The sequence below is a fragment of the Myxine glutinosa genome, chromosome 13 (assembly GCF_964187855.1).
Source record: "Myxine glutinosa chromosome 13, kmMyxGlut1.1, whole genome shotgun sequence".
NCBI classification, from domain to species: domain Eukaryota; kingdom Metazoa; phylum Chordata; class Myxini; order Myxiniformes; family Myxinidae; genus Myxine; species Myxine glutinosa.
Window position 1 is genome coordinate 20,876,858 of NC_136273.1, and position 16,608 is coordinate 20,893,465.

At 49.9% G+C, this 16,608-nt stretch overlaps 1 protein-coding gene across 3 annotated transcripts; it reads left to right on the forward strand.

Moving 5' to 3' along the window:
- Nucleotides 1-716: 716 nt before the first annotated feature.
- Nucleotides 717-16,350, forward strand: LOC137438686 (hairy/enhancer-of-split related with YRPW motif protein 1). Of its 3 annotated transcripts, XR_013621160.1 has the most exons (6): nucleotides 2,189-2,450; nucleotides 2,536-2,599; nucleotides 2,708-2,791; nucleotides 14,724-14,805; nucleotides 15,070-15,720; nucleotides 15,804-16,350. XR_013621160.1 is itself a non-coding variant. In XM_068133935.2 (5 exons), the coding sequence occupies exons 1-5, from the start codon at nucleotides 2,371-2,373 to the stop codon at nucleotides 15,552-15,554; spliced, it is 795 nt and encodes a 264-aa protein (XP_067990036.1). In that variant the 5' UTR covers nucleotides 2,189-2,370; the 3' UTR covers nucleotides 15,555-16,350. The 3 variants fall into 3 exon arrangements, 2 of the variants coding, with proteins under 2 accessions (XP_067990037.1, XP_067990036.1); XM_068133935.2 differs by having other exon boundaries at nucleotides 15,070-16,350; XM_068133936.2 differs by lacking the exons at nucleotides 2,189-2,450; nucleotides 2,536-2,599 and adding an exon at nucleotides 717-770 and having other exon boundaries at nucleotides 15,070-16,350.
- The last annotated feature ends 258 nt before the right edge of the window (nucleotides 16,351-16,608 follow it).

Here is a 16,608-nt window from a genome sequence, read left to right on the forward strand (position 1 = left end):
GGTAGAAGTTGCTTGAGATGCTTCAGTTGAGGATAGTGCAGGGCGCGAATTTGGGAGGCGGAGAGTGCTGGTGCTGGAGATGCTGGATGTAGAGGATGTCGGAGGCAGAGGATGCAGGTGTAGGAAGTAGAAGTTGCTTGAGATGCTTCAGTTGAGGATGGTGCAGGGTGCGGATTTGGGAGGTGGAGAGTGCTGGTGCTGGAGATGCTGGATGTAGAGGATGTCGGAGGCAGAGGATACAGGAGGCGTCACCCCCGACAGTCTCGTAGCACGCCTTGCGGGTGCATTGCATGCGGTAACGGCGGCCAAGCCTTTCATTTGGCTCGTTCTCAGCCAGACGTTGACGGATGGCCAAGCAGGGAAGAATGGCCGGTCGTTAACCTCTTGGCGCCCGGTGCCGCTAATGCCTGGGACTGGCCGCTCCAGCGTGTTCCCACGTCCGAGTCGCGCCGCAGCAGGCAGCCCGCCAGCATTGGGCATGGTTGGCAGCCCGTGCCGACCCACCTGTTTGTTACAGCACCCTCACGGATAACCCGGATTGGTTTAAATGCCCCACAAATTTAGCACAAAGTGCCGCTGGGCCATTTCCACTCCCCTTCGGGTAAGGAAACAATGCAGGGGTCGCCGGGGCACGACCACCCCACCAGCTACATGATAGGGAGATCTTCATAGGGCAAGGACTCCTAACTTACAGGACTGTTCCACTCCCACACATGGAGCTTTTAGGAACTATTGAGGTTTCCATAAGGACATGTATCATGAGCAATCAGGTATGAATATATTGGACTATGATTCACACATTATTAGGGGGTTTTAAGGCGGCTATCCTGTGTGATTGCATTACTTTCCACCCACTGCCCCATTCTGTTCGACTGTTTTTTGGACAAAAACCTCCATCTCTTGCCATTAAACTCTCCTGTAGCTCATGTTCCAAGTTTCCAGCTTTTCCACATCCCATGCAGTTACTTTCCTCTCCCTAGTTGCCACTCACCAGGAGGACATTGCTGGTGTTTCCAGACCATCAGAAGAAGTGAGTCTGTTTAGCATCACATGTTTCCAAACTAGGGAGTCAACTGTCCTGTGCTCAACAATAGATCGCATCCTCATTCTCTGGTTCTGTCTCTTTCTCTTTCTCTTTCTCTTTCTCTTTCTCTTTCTCTTTCTCTTTCTCTTTCTCTTTCTCTTTCTCTTTCTCTTTCTCTTTCTCTTTCTCTTTCTCTCTCTCTCTCTCTCTCTCTCTCTCTCTCTCTCTCTCTCTCTCTCCGGTGTCCTTTGGCTGCATGGTTGGTAAGTTTTCTCAAAAGGTTCAAGTTGACCATTTTGTTCTGCTGATGGCTTTGGGGCAGAAGCAACGCTCTCCAATACAAGTGCTGACGTAAACCCATGAAACTCCACGTGGCCATCGTACATCTTCCTTGTGTGTGGTGACCCATGGTCACCGCCCGTGGAGACCTCACCAGAAATATTTATATTCATTGTATTGACGTTACCAGCTGCCCCTCTCTGGTCAGAGGACCCTCACAGGTGATGTTTTGGTACATTGACCTGTTAATATAGGAAGTGGTGGGTGTTTAAAGTCATGTTAGGATGATTATGGTGGCCGGGGAGGTGTCTGCACACCCAGAACACACGGTGCGTGGATTGTACAAATTGATTGCACGAGTGAACAGCGAGATCCACACTCAGTGACCAAACTGGGCATCCCGTTCCAGGGTCTTCTGCTCCACGTGAGTCTAGTGGAGTTTATCTCTCCTCTTTCTGTGTTTATATAGTAGGTCTACTGCTGATCTCGGGATGGGCACGCTTGGCGTGCTACTGGGTGAGGCACTCACACGCAGATCGGGTTACGTTGCGTCTGCACAAAGCCCCCGGCATAGTGAGAAACAGACCCCAAGGGGCATGATGCAGTACTGGACTCCCCATCGCTCTACAATCGGGGTATCGTCATTCGTGACCGCATACACTCCCACCGCGATGCAACAACCCCCGCTATTCCACGCACTGTCCTTAATGTCACCTTACACGTTTAATCTACAATCTATATCCACGATATATACACGCACAACACAATCACGCCTTCAGTCTCTGATTACAGCTCATGCTCTGCCAAACCAAGCCCACAATCCTCCGAGCGCAACCACAAAACGCATAATCCTCATGTGCCCCGCCCACGCCACCACCCCACCATTCCAAGAGGTTCCTGCATGCAGCGCTGATTCGGGCGGGTGGAGCATCATTGTCATTCCCTCCTACTGGCGCACTGACCATTTCGGTAGACCAAGTTCCTAATTACTCAAACGCTGGGAGAACGTCTCAGGAGACCTGCGGATCTCCGTCATTCCGAGCTGGACTGGCTGTTTCAGATCCGACATGAAGAGGACGAGCCAGGAGTCGAGCTCGGAGAGCGAGTTAGAGGGCAGTGTTTCGGAGGAAGAGGTTGGATTTGTTGGGTAAGGACGGTGCACTTGGGCAGAGCCTGCACTCCAACACCTTTCTTGAGATCGAGCTTTAAAAAAAAAACTTTTCTGTTTGCAGACATGATGGAATGACCTTCCCGAGAAACCTCACCCAGGGCGTTGCTAGGAAGCGGCGTCGGGGGGTAGGTAGTTACCTTAAGCGATATCCACTTCCTAAACCTGTCCTTCCGCCGTGACAACTTCGTTTCATCTCTCACCTTCCCCCACGTCTCTTGCTTCCCTTGCCTTAGATCATCGAGAAACGGCGACGAGATCGCATCAACAGCAGCCTTGCAGAGCTGCGCCGTCTAGTTCCCATGGCGGGTGAGAAACAGGTGCGAAAGGGAATGTTGAAGGGGTCTAGCCACCTGGGAAAGGGTCTACCCACGTGGTTGTGCAGCTCTCTCCTGGTCCTGGCACTGGAGTTTTCATTTTGTTCAGCGATCACCAGCGCTCGTTAACTGGAACTTTTCCTGCAGTAAATGCAGACCCTATGGAGTAATGAATGGTTAGAGCGTCCGCTATGAGTCTGGGAGGGTCGGGGGTTTAAACCCCGGCAGAGTCATAATTTGTAAACTATAAACGTGCTGCACAAGGCTTGTCCATGTCCAGTATTATATGCTGGTAAAGGATGTCGTGAAAAATCTGTTTAGTTACCTCTGTCACCGATGGATGTTATCTTTTCACGTCTGTCTGTCTGTCTGGATGTTTGTTTGTTTGTGAACAGGATATCTCAAAAAGCTGTGGACGGATTCGGACTAAACTTTGTGGACAGGTTTGGTATCTGACAAAAACAAATATATTCGATTTTTGTGAAGATCCGAATCCGGATACGATAATGTTTTGGTTTTATAAGTGATTTTTCACCATTGAGTGATAGGGCCAAAAACGATATATCGCTCGATATTTCAAAAAGTTGTGGATGACTGATGACAAAACTTGGTGGATGAGTTGGTTAGACGACAAGAACAAGCCGATTCGATTTTCGTTCAGGTCGGAATCCAGATCCGGTCTATCAGTGGATACAAAATGTAAACTGTTCATTCAGCCTGGCGGAGGTGTGTGCTCTATCGAGGGCCGCTCTGGTTGCCCATCCCCAGAGGAGAGGGTATTCCGTTTTGGTCCGTTTGTCTCTTTACTTGCAAAAATCGAAGATTGGTGAAGTATATTGGATGGTCACGTGTGTTATTCTGTCTCTGTCTGTCTGTCTGTCTGTCTGTCTGTATGTCAATCTCCTACATGTCACCATATTAAACCGATTTTCACAAAACATCACCACATGATGAAGTTGGAAGCCTATTGATTTTGCGGTCAAAAGGTCAAATGGTCAACATAGGCCAAAGGTCAACCAATTTGTCTTTTTTCTAAAATCCTCAATTTTCATCCAATTGACTTGAAATTTGAAGAAGATTCGCAAAACAGGTCACTGATTTCAACCCCCACTTATTTTTTAGGTCAACATCGGCCAAAAGGTCAACATAGGCCAAAGGTCAACAACTTAGGTGACATTTATAAAACCCTAAATTTTCATCCAATTGACTTAAAATTTGAGCAGTAATTGCATGACAGGTCACTGAATTCAACCACCAATTATTTTTGAGGTCTAACGGTCAAAAGGTTAACATCGGCCGAATTTCTAAAATAGTCAATTTTCATCCGATTGACTTGAAGTTGGAAGATTTGTATATTTGGTCAATTAATTCAACCATCAAATATTTTAAGGTCAAATTTGTTTGAAGGATTCCGCAAGTATCATGCTCTACATAACGTCTTTCTTGTCTGTCTTTGTTACTTGCGAAAATCGAAAAGATTTCAAGTACAGTATATTGTTTGGTCTTGTGCGTTATTCGGTCTGTCTGTCTGTCTGTCAGTCGCCTACAGGTCACAATTTTCAACCATCTTCACGAAACATCACCAAATGGTACAGTTGGCCATAAGCAAGAAGCATATTGTTTTTAGGGTCAAAAGGTCAATAAGTCAACATAGGCTAAAGGTCACCAACTTTGTCGGACTTATAAAATGCTCATTTTTCATCCGATTGACTTGAAATTTGAAGCAGAATTGCATATCCGGTCACTAAATTAATCCCCCAACTATTTTTGAGGTCAACATAGGCCAAAGGGTCAACATAACCCAAATTTCTAAAATCCTCAATTTTCATCCAATTAGCTTGACATTTGAAGAGGATTTGCATATCTGGTCAATGAATTCAATCACCAATTATATTTTAGGTCAACATAGGCCAAAAGGTCAACATAGGCCTTATTTCTAAAATTCGCAATTTTCATCCGATTAACTGGAAATTTTAAGAGGATTTGCATATCTGGACACTGAATCCAACCACCAAGTATTTTTGAGGTCAACATGGACCAAAAGGTCAACATAGGCCAGATTTCTAAAATCCTCAATTTTCATCCAATTAACTTGAAATCTGAAGAGGATTTGCATATCTGGTCACTGAATTCAATCACCAATTATATTTTAGGTCAACATAGGCCAAAAGGTCAACATAGGCCTAATTTCTAAAATCCTCAATTTTCATCCGATCAACTTGAAATTTTAAGATTATTTGCATATTGGACACTGAATTCAACCACCAAGTATTTTTGAGGTCACATAGGCCAAAAGGTCAACATAGGCCAGATTTCTAAAATCCTCAATTTTCAACCAATTAACTTGAAATTTGAAGAGGATTTGCATATCTGGTCACTGAATTCAATCACCAATTATATTTTAGGTCAACATAGGCCAAAAGGTCAACATAGGCCTAATTTCTAAAATCCTCAATTTTCATCCGATCAACTTGAAATTTTAAGATTATTTGCATATTGGACACTGAATTCAACCACCAAGTATTTTTGAGGTCAACATAGGCCAAAAGTTCAACATAGGCCAGATTTCTAAAATCCTCAATTTTCATCCGATCAACTTGAAATTTTAAGATTATTTGCATATTGGACACTGAATTCAACCACCAAGTATTTTTGAGGTCACATAGGCCAAAAGGTCAACATAGGCCAGATTTCTAAAATCCTCAATTTTCAACCAATTAACTTGAAATTTGAAGAGGATTTGCATATCTGGTCACTGAATTCAATCACCAATTATATTTTAGGTCAACATAGGCCAAAAGGTCAACATAGGCCTAATTTCTAAAATCCTCAATTTTCATCCGATCAACTTGAAATTTTAAGATTATTTGCATATTGGACACTGAATTCAACCACCAAGTATTTTTGAGGTCAACATAGGCCAAAAGTTCAACATAGGCCAGATTTCTAAAATCCTCAATTTTCATCCGATTGACTTTAAATTTTAAGAGGATTTGCATACCAGATCACTGAATTCAACCACTACGTATTTTGAGGTTACCATAGGGCACCAACTTATTTTAGGGATTTCGCAAGTATCGTGCTATGCACGACATATTTCATGTTTTGTTTGTTTGTTTATTTGGTTGCCTGTCTGTTTGTCCACACATCATTTGCCAACGGAGACTGCCATTTTTACATGTTATCTTTTTTCCATCGAATACCCCTATAAAGTATGTACAATTAGATTGGGAGTATGTCTACTAAATACGTACTGCAAAACCACACAAAACAAGTCCCAGTGAGGGCACGCGGCCTTTGCTCAATTTCATTTAACATAGACAACAGACCTCTTCTGGTGAAATTTGACCCTCTTTAAAATTTGTAAAGACCTCTTTAAAACAGCTGTTCACCACCATCTCTTGTCTTGCCCCATCCAAAACCTTGATCTCTCCTACCCCCATTAATTCACCCCAGATCCACTTTTTTTGTTTAAAATCCCGACTTCACTCTTCCCTGGAAGTTCTAGCAGTGTCCATGTGTTTTATACGTTTCCCACCCCCCCCCCCCCCCGCCTTCCCATGCCTCCTCCCCCCAAGCCCTCTTCCACCCACAGATCTTCCGTTGTCCCTGTTCTGTGCTATTGTACTTGTGTGCTTCCCTCTCTCTCTCCCCATCTTGTCTCCCGCTCCCTTTATTGTATGGTTTGTGTGTCCGATTGTCTTTTTTGTGATTGATGTTAGCTCTTTCACGAGCCTCGATCTTGTATACAAAAAACAAGACAAAAGAGTGGACAATCCAAAACAGTGTACCGGATTCGAACCCTGGATCTCAATAGCTGTGCTCAGATATGAACGTCAAACGAGCCACCTCATCCCCTTTTTTCATCATCTATTTTTACTTTTTGCGACAATTTTTTTTTTTGAAACTCTCTTCTCGTTGCCTTTAATCACAGCTTTGACCTCAGAAAACCTCTTAGCCTCAAGGAGGGCCATTTTCTCAAAGGTTAACCCCACTTCACCCTTCCCCACCCCCAATGATTTCCTTGGTGTATGGTTATTTGAATTCATGTCATGAACATTGCTATTGCTATAAGGCTTACAAACCGCTGGCTCCAGTAGATCTTTATAAGGTAAGTTGAGTGAACACCAAAAGAACAGTTTATAGTCAGGTCGGGAATCAAACCTGGAGAATTCAAACGATGATGGGGGCATGGAGGGGGTGGGGGCAGTCAGCTGGATTTTTACCACCAACCTTTTTTTTTTTTTGGGGATACAACATCGAGGCTCATGTAAGAGCTAGCACATTAAACACAGAAAACATAAACGGACACATAAAACATAAAATAAAGAGTGGGAGACAAGATGGGGAGAGAGAGGGAAGCACACAAGCACAACAGTAGAGAACAGGGACATCGGGAGATCTGTGGAAGGGAGAGGGCTGGGGGCAGGGGGGAGGGAAGGGGTACACGGTATAAAACAATTTGACACCACGAGGAATTTCAGGAATGAAGTCGGAGATTGAAAGACGTGGATTTGGGTTTTTTAACGGGGGTAGAAAAGATCAAGGTTTTGGATTGGGGAAGATAAGAGATGGTGGTGAACAGCTGTTTTAAAGACCTGGAGGGACGAGAGGGATTGAAGAGAGTGAGGGAGTTTGTTCCAGCGGTGGGAGAAAAGAGAAAAGAAAGAGTGAAGGTGAGCAGAGAGTATTGATTTTTGGCAATTTCACCACAAGATGGTTGCTGGCAGTTTTTGTGCGACTTGAAGGAATATTTGGGGGACAGAGCACAGATAGAGCTGGGGGAGCAAGGCCGGAGAGGAGTCGGTAGAAGACAAAAAGTCCACCGATCTGCCTGTGGTGAGAGAGTGAAAGGCCCTCAGAATCAGCTTCATCGCGGGAGATTCCAATGATTCTAAGAGCTTTGGATTTTGCTCTGAGTGAAACCAAGAGTGCAACACAATTAACCTTTTTTTAAATCCATGAAATGATTTAAATTGAAATATTATCTTAAAGTTTTCCAATTATTGGGGACATGTACTCTTCCTTGTGATGGGATAATACATAAACAAGTACAGTATAGGATATGTTTAGTATTGAAGTGTGGTGCTGCGCACACAACTTGCTTGCCAAAGAGGTAGGCCACAACGCGTTGTTAAACCCAAAAGAGTCTTTATTGCGAAAGCTCGAAACTGCAGCACTGGGCGGGCTCGAGCTTAGAGCCCGCATATATGTGCCGAGGCCACGCCTAGTCTCCGGACGTGGCTGCTCGGTCGAAGGGCGGGGCATGTGCCATCGGTCCCGCCTGGGTGCTCGCGCCACCTTCTGGTGCGCGGAATTATTGCCCCATGTGCCCGCCACACGCGCCCCCCCAGAACTCCCGCGCACCTGAAGGGTGAGTTTGCGGGGAAGCCGGATGACCCGGCCGAAACGCCCCCTGGCGATGGGTACAGGGCTGGGGGGCAGCGGGCCGGCGGGGCTGAGGGGAGCCGGGGGTCCGACTGCCGGGAGGCGGCCTCGATGCGGAGGCAGAGCTGCTGGCGGGGGTGCCGGGGGTCCGACCGCCGGGGGACGGCCCCGACACAGAGGCAGAGCTGCTGGCGGGGGGTGGTCCGGATCGAGGTGGGCCGGTTTGAGGCGGTCCACGGAAATGCGATCCGGGGCACCGCCGATGTCGACCGTGAAAAATTTGACCCCGGTCTCCAGCACGCGGAAGGGCCCGTCATACGGGGGCCGTAGCGGTGCCCGGTGGTCGTCATGCCGGATGAACACGTACTTTGCCGTGCGAAGCTCTGGGGCGATGTGGGAAGGCGGGCAACCGTGGTGTGCCGTTGGCACCGGGACGAACCTCCGGGCGGTCTCCTGAAGGGCGGAGTGCTGTTGCGCCGCGGACCAACGAGCCATGGAGTCGGGGATAAATTCACCCGGTACCCGCAGTGGTTGCCCGAAGACCAACTCTGCCGAGGACGCGTGCAGGTCGTCCTTGGGCGCCGTCCTGAGGCCCAGCAGGACCCAGGGGAGCCTGTCGACCCAGCCGCCATCGCGGAGGCTGGCCCGGAGCGTGGCCTTCATGGAGCAATGAAAGCGCTCGCACAGGCCATTGGCCTGGGGGTGGTAGGCCGTGGTGTGGTGTAGCTTCACCCCGAGCCCTTGCGCCACCGCGGCCCAGAGCTCCGAGGTGAACTGGGGGCCGCGGTCGGACGAGATGTCCGAGGGGGCACCGAACCGGGCAACCCAAGTGGCGATAAAGGCTTGCGCCACCTCAGCCGCAGACGTCGCCGCCAATGGGACGGCCTCCGGCCACCGCGTGGTGCGGTCCACCATGGTGAGGAGGTGGGTGAAACCTCGCGAGGGGGGCAGAGGTCCCACCAAGTCGACGTGCACATGGTCGAACCGCCGCTCAGGCACCATAAACGGGGCCAACGGTGCCTGGGTGTGGCGGTGGATCTTTGCGCGCTGGCATGTGAGGCACGTCCTGGCCCAGTCGCGGACGTCCTTCCTGAGGCCATGCCAGACGAACTTCGCCCCGACGTGTTTCTGGGATGCCCTCGCGCCAGGGTGGGACAGGCCGTGGATGGCGTCGAACACCGGGCGCTGCCAGCCAGCGGGCACGATGGGGCGAGGCGGGCCGAGGGAGACGTCGCATAGGAGGGCTGTGCCCACGGCGTCGAACGGCACCTCGGTGACGCGGAGGCCCGTGACGGCGGTCCGCAAGGCCTGGATGCCGGGGTCGGCGGTCTGGGCCTCCGCCATCCGGGCATAGTCGACCCCGAGGTGGACCGCGTGCACGACGGACCGGGAAAGGCAATCCGCCACCGGGTTGTCCTTACCCGCCACGTGACGGAGGTCCGTCGTGTACTCGGACACGGCAGAGAGGTGGCGCTGCTGCCGTGCCGACCATGGCTCGGCAACCTTGGCCATCGCGAACACAAGGGGCTTGTGGTCAACGAAGGCCGTGAACGGGCGGCCCTCCAGCAGATGGGTGAAGTGTCGGACCGCCAGGTGGAGCCCGAGCAACTCGCGGTCGAAGGTGCTGTACTGCCGTTCGTGCGGGCGAAGCTGCCGGCTGAAAAGCGCCAGTGGATGCCAAGCACCACGCACCCATTGCTCGTGCACCGCGCCCACCGCGTAGTCCGACGCGTCAGTGGTGAGGGCGATCGGTGCATCGGGCGCCGGGTGCGCCAGCATGGTGGCGTCGGCCAGAGCCAGCTTTGCGCCCGCGAACGCCGCAGCCATCGGCTCCGACCATGCAATGTCACCTTTGCCCGGCTTTCCCCGAAGGGCCTCGTGCAAGGGGCGGAGGAGCCGGGTGACGTGGGGCACGAAGCGGTGGTAAAAGTTTACCATGCCCAGGAACTCCTGGAGCCCCTTGATCGTGCGGGGCCACGGGAAATCCCTGACCGCCTCCACCTTGGCCGGTAAAGGGACGGCCCCGTGCTCAGTGATGCGGTGCCCCAAGAAGTCGATGGTGGCGACGCCGAAACGGCACTTGGCAGGGTTGATGATTAGGCCATGCTGGCCCAGGCATTCGAAAAGCGTGCAGAGGTGGAGCAGGTGGTCCTCCCGGGACGCGCTCGTGACTAGGATGTCGTCCAGGTAGACGAACAGGAAAGTTAAGTCACGCAAGACGCTATCCATAAGCCGCTGGAACGCCTGAGCCGCATTCTTCAACCCGAAGGGGGGTCCTGAGGAATTCGAAGAGGCCGAAAGGGGTGATGACGGCCATCTTCGGGACGTCGTCCGGTTGGACGGGGACCTGATGGTAGCCCCGGATGAGGTCCACCTTTGAAAACACGGTCGTGTTGGCCAACCGGGCGGAAAAGTCCTGAATGTGTGGGACGGGGTAGCGGTCGGGGGTGGTGGCATCGTTGAGCAGGCGGTAGTCCCCGCACGGCCGCCATCCCCCGCCGGGCTTCGGCACGATGTGCAGCGGGGAAGCCCAAGCGCTGTTGGAGCGCCGCACGATCCCCAGCCGCTCCAGCGTGGCGAACTCCGCTTTCGCCACGGCGAGCTTCGTAGGCTCGAGTCGGCGTGCCCGGGCATAGACCGGCGGCCCGACTGTGGGGATGTGATGCTCCATCCCGTGATTAATGGCCACCGCTGAGAAGGTGGGCCGCGTGAGGGCCGGGAAACTGGCGAGGAGGCGGGTAAAGTCGTCCGCTGCCGGAAGCGTGCAACTTAAACTCGCTGGGACGGAACCGTCCAGCAAGCCGCTTGGCAAGCCGCTCGGTGAGCCGCTCAGTGAGCCGCTCAACGAGCTGCTCAGCGAACAAGCGAGCGAGCTAAAGGTTTCGGCCTGGATGAGCCGTCTGCGCTTCACGTCGTCCAGCAACCCATGCGCACATAGGAAGTCCGCACCGAGCAACGCCATTGGCACGCTGGCAGTCACGAACGACCATTGAAAGCGCTGCCCTCTGAACCGCAGGGAGAGGCAGCGCTTCCCGAACGTGCGGATGGGTGTACCGTTGGCGGCAAGCAACGCGGGGCCCCGGCCCGCGGTTCGCTTGTCGGGCGTGTAGGCTGGGATGACGCTTACCTGCGCTCCTGTATCGCAGAGGAAACGGCACCCGGACAAGGTGTCCGTGATGAATAGGAGGCTGCCGGAATGGCCGACGCTCAGGGCCGCTAACGAGCGCCGGCCCGGTAGTTTCCCGACTTGTCAAATGAGCACGGCGGGCAACACTTCTTAGCCTTGTGGCCGAACCTGGCGTGGAAATAGCACCAAGCTTGCGGCGGCGGGGGCGGCGGCGGCCACGGTGCTCTCGGTGGCGGTGGTGGTGGTGGTGGTGGTCGGGGCGCAGCAGCGGCCACGAGGGACGCTGTAGCATCTGCCTCAGGAACCACGACGGCGGCACCGTAACTCGACCGCGTTTCGCAAGCCGCGAAGAACTTGTCGGCCTCTACGGCCAGGGCGCGGGGTTCCCTTATGTTGGAACCGGCCAGCGCGAGGCGTACCTGTAGCGGTAGCTGGCGCAGGAAAAGCGCCCGGAATAAGAAATACGGGGCTTGGTCACCCAGCAGCGACAGCATATGATCCATCCGCACGGATGGTCGTGTGTCGCCGAGTTCGGGAAGGTCCAGGAGGCGGTCGGCCCGTTCGATCTCCATGAGGCTGAACGTGGCGATAAGGAGACGTTTGAGCGCCCCGTACTTGTGGTCGGCCGGCGGGTGCCGCAGGATGGACACGACTCGGGCGGCAGTGCCGGGCCCGAGGGCGGCGACCACGTGGTAGTAACGGGTCTCGTCCGCCGTTATGCCTCGAAGCTGAAATTGTGCTTCGGCCTGCACGAACCACATGTCGGCCTGTGCTTCCCAAAACTCTGGGAGTTTTACCGTGATGGCGTTGTTAGCCATGGTGCGTTCGGTGGTCAGCAACGGCTGAACCAATCGGGGTCACCAGTGAAGTGTGGTGCTGCGCACACAACTTGCTTGCCAAATAGGTAGGCCACAACGCGTTGTTAAACCCAAAAGAGTCTTTATTGCGAAAGCTCGAAACTGCAGCACTGGGCGGGCTCGAGCTTAGAGCCCGCATATATGTGCCGAGGCCACGCCTAGTCCCCGGGCGTGGCCGCTCGTTCGAAGGGCGGGGCATGTGCCATCGGTCCCCGCCTGGGCGCTCGCGCCACCTTCTGGTGCGTGGAATTATTGCCCCATGTGCCCGCCACAGTATCTTCTTATGCGCTTCCGTTTTATACTCAAACTAAACTTCTTGGAAAATAAAACTAGACCGGCACTCGGCATACCCCCACTGGGCTGGAGAGTTTACGGTTTGTATCCCAGCAATAGGCTGGATCTGGATCCGGAACTGAACCAAGATGTACTTGTCACCTACCCAACTTTTTTTTTTGAAATTCCAGCTTCTTTCCTGGAAGTCCTTGCAGTGTTCATATGTTTTATACCTCTCCCACCTCCCCCAAAGCCCTCCCCCTCCCACATTTCTCCCGTTGTCCCTGCTCTCAAATGTTGTGTTTGTGTCCTTCCCCCTCTCTCCCCATCTTGTCTGCCGCTCCCCTTATTTTGTGTTTTATGTGTCGGTTTGACTTTTTGTGTGATAAATGTTAGCTCTTTCACGAGCCTCGATCTTGTATACAAAAACAAACAAAACAAACTCATCCACCTAATTTTGACATCAGTCGTCCATAACTTTTTGAAATATCACGTTATATGTAGTTTTGGCCCCATCTCTCAATTGCGATGAAGAATCACTTTGAAAAATTGTAGTATGTGGATTCAGATCTTCACAAAAATCAAATCAATTCTTCCTTGTCACACACCCAACTGTTACACAAAGTTTCGTCTGAATCCGTCCATAACTTTTTGAACTAGAACGCCACTCAGTAGAGCGCATACTCCCGCCGTGGGCCAAGTTGGAATAGTACGATTTCACAAAAGTTTGAGGGAGTAGTTCAGTGACAACACCAGACAAGACAACACAAGACAGACACTGCACAGATATATATTTAGAATATATAGAAGATAATGTTTAAAAAAAACAAGGCAATTTCACTTACATTTTCGGATTCAGCGTACAATTCTACATAAGTGAGTGTATTTTGAGGCATGTGTGACTTCAAATAAAATTGTAAGCCAGGAAAACGTTCCGTTTCATTCCTTAGGGATACAACATGTAAAACTGGCCCAAACGTGAAAACAAAACTCGCTCATTTGAAGTCGTACAAGCTAATGCGACCACTCATTCTTTTGGGAAGAATCCCGTGCACATGCTGGTCACACTTATAACTCACCTAAGTCTTTATAAGTTCATCAAATACTGACACCGCGATTGACATTTGCTGAGGTAAATGTTGATATCTCTTCTGAGGTTTAAAAAAAAAAAAAAAAAAAGTTTTAAAGCATTATACGTATCAAACGATACATTTTATGAAACGGGGAAACCGAATACACATTTTTGTGGTTTTAAAAATGACAGAATATGTCTTTATTAGAAAGAAAAAAAAAGGAACCTTGAAGACTACGCTGCTAACAAAATACACCGCTCTAACGCATAACCATGAGTTTAAACTACATTTACAACAAATATGAAAACTATTTTCATATCACAATATTAAATATAGAATATATAGAGGACAATGTTAAAAAAAAATGAGCCCTATCTTCCAATGGTTAACAATCCTTCAAAAAATTCCTGGATCCGGAATAATATCCTGAGCTTCACCAAAAACTAATCAATTCTTCCTTATCCCAAGGGCAATCATCCCACCAACTTTCATCCAAATCCGTTCAGAACTTTTCCAGATATCCTGTTCACAAACACACGAACACACACACACACGGACACGATCGAATGCATTACTCCCTGGCGGGAGTAAATATCCTGCTCGCAGACAGGCAAACAAACAGGGATGAAAACATAACCTCCATCAACCTTGGGTGGCGTAGGAGGGGGGGGGGGGGGGGGAAGAGTAAAATGTATTAATTAGTATGCTCCAGATTCTCATAATAAAAGTTTGTTGAAAATTTGATGACAAAAGCTCAAATGGTAAGTAAGGAAACATGGAAGCGCTTACAAAATTTGACCGTCTCGTGCTGCGCGGCGGATGGCCCAATGACTATAACAGAATGATTAAATTAATTATATGGGTTATTCTCCTGATATTTGATAAAATAGTTTGTTTCTATATTTCATTTCGATGATAGAGATTTTAACCGGTTCCCATAAATGGCTCGTACCATACGAGATGGGGGTTTTCACTATGATTTACATGCTAACTCCATCAGTAGTAGGTGATCCATGTATTTTCTGTAGGAATGGCCTAGACTAGCACATGATGAGTCAGGAACTGTAGGCCTATCTTGCCCAGTCGGGATGGTCGGTGATTAGTAGGACCCTGGTTTTGCTTGCCCTTGCCTGCCTCTCCTAACCCTAACCCTAACCCTTCACCCGTTTACCCCAGCTCAGCAATGGTTTGTGCACGAATCTCTCGATTTGTTTCAGACCTCGGGCAAGCTGGAGAAGGCAGAGATCCTGCAGATGACCGTGGATCATTTGAAGGCATTAAACTCCTTGGGAGGAAAATGTAAGTCATTTTGCACTTCCCCCTACCCCCCCCCCCCCACCCCCCACTATTTTCGTATTTGCCCTAATAATAACACTACCCCCTTTGTTCCATCCCGTGGGTTTGATCATTCTGCATAACCGATCTTCTCCTTCCTCCTTACTAACCAACAACCGTCATTCCTGCAATTATCCACTTATTTTCCTCCCAATATTATCCCATCAACTCTATGGATATTTCTCCTTGAGCAATGACTGACCTCCTGCCGCTTTCTTGTGCATACAGGTTATTATGAGGCCTACACAGTGGCCGTAGACTATCGTAACTTGGGATTTCGAGAGTGTTTGGCGGAAGTCGCTCGATTCATGGGCATGACGACTAATGCAGGAGACTCGGGGCCATGGGCCCCTCGGCTTGTGGCACACCTGAGCTCGTTTGCCAGGCAAAGGGATGCCACGAGTCTGGCCATGCTGCTCGGAACTGGTCATCTCTGGCCTCCCACTTTCAGCCCACCTCTTGCCTTGGCTGCCTCGGATAGCAATCTCGACAGACTAGCAGGCCCGTCCGCCCACATGGCCGAGTCCCTCAGCCCACCCTCCGCAATGCTTTTATCCTCTCCACTATGGTTGGCACAAATGAGCATGCATGGCTATTTGACCGGAACATCTTCGCTCCTATCTCATGGTCTCCATTCTCCTTTACCCACTGGTGCAAGTTTCCTGGCTGGAGGGCCAGACCTGGGGCGGTTGCTGCCATGTAAAAGAGTCTAAGATAGGTTACTGGTTCTAAAGGTCAGGTCGGAGAAAAGAAACAACCACTGTGTTGAGAATAAGAACAAAGCTGGGCCGAATGACCCTGGACACACGATACCGAGTGGAATACACCTGATGTCGGTATCGGTTGAGAGAAGATGGAGATGTCATGAGCCTGTACCTGGTGAGAACCCAGCTAACACAACACCGTTGGTTCAACGTAAGGGCTGACGTTGCTCCAACGTTGGCCCAACGGTGTTGTGTTAGCTGGGAAACATCAGATATGCATTGCGGACTCACTTTCTAATATAAATCGTGTCTGTCATTGGGGATTTATTCCATTCCTAAATGCAGAAACAGTTTCCAGGTAACCGTCATGGAAAAGTGTTATCCTCTGGTGGGGCTGTGTTTTCATCCAATGTGCTTATGAGGGTCCAGCCTGTGGATGGTAAAAGTTACATGGGGGAAAAAATGAGGTTGTTTCAAAGGAAAATGCCCCCCTCCAGTTCAACAAAATCTCTAAATAAGGCCAATGTATGAGTTACCGAAACCGGAGGGAGAGGATGTGGAGGGCAGGCAAAGGGGATGAATCGAATATGATGCCAGCTTTGCATATTTAACATGTAGATGGCCAAATATCGGATGTTTTCTTTTGGTTTCAGGAAGGGGATTGGGGACAGATCACCACCTGCAGACAGCTCGTGTTTACACACTTTGTTTAATCACTCGTTTAGAACAACAACTTTACCACTGCTCGTACTGTATCCTTGCACTGTGTAAATCACACGAATAAATGAAGTTTATTTTATTATCATTCAGTCTCATTCGCTATTGATTGTGGTTTTTGATGAGCCTCCAATTAACCCATCCCCCGAGCAGCGGGAGACGGGGTTTTGCAACCACGTCTGTGTGTCTGTCTATCTGTCTGTCTGTCTGTCTGTCTGTCTGTCTGGGCCATACAACTAATTTACCGTTGGAGCTTTGTCATCAAATCTTCAGGAATGCTTTATTATGAGAATATGGGGAAGACAAATTAATAATTTTGTCGAAAGGTCAAAGGTCAGCAACACCT

Coding starts and splice junctions, on each gene's coding strand:
- LOC137438686 (XM_068133935.2), top strand. CDS start 2,371: ATGAAGAGGACGAGCCAGGAGTCGAGCTCGGAGAGCGAGTTAGAGGGC. Junction 2,451..2,535: donor GAAGAGGTTGGATTTGTTGG/GTAAGGACGGTG, acceptor TTCTGTTTGCAG/ACATGATGGAATGACCTTCC. Junction 14,806..15,069: donor AAACTCCTTGGGAGGAAAAT/GTAAGTCATTTT, acceptor TTGTGCATACAG/GTTATTATGAGGCCTACACA.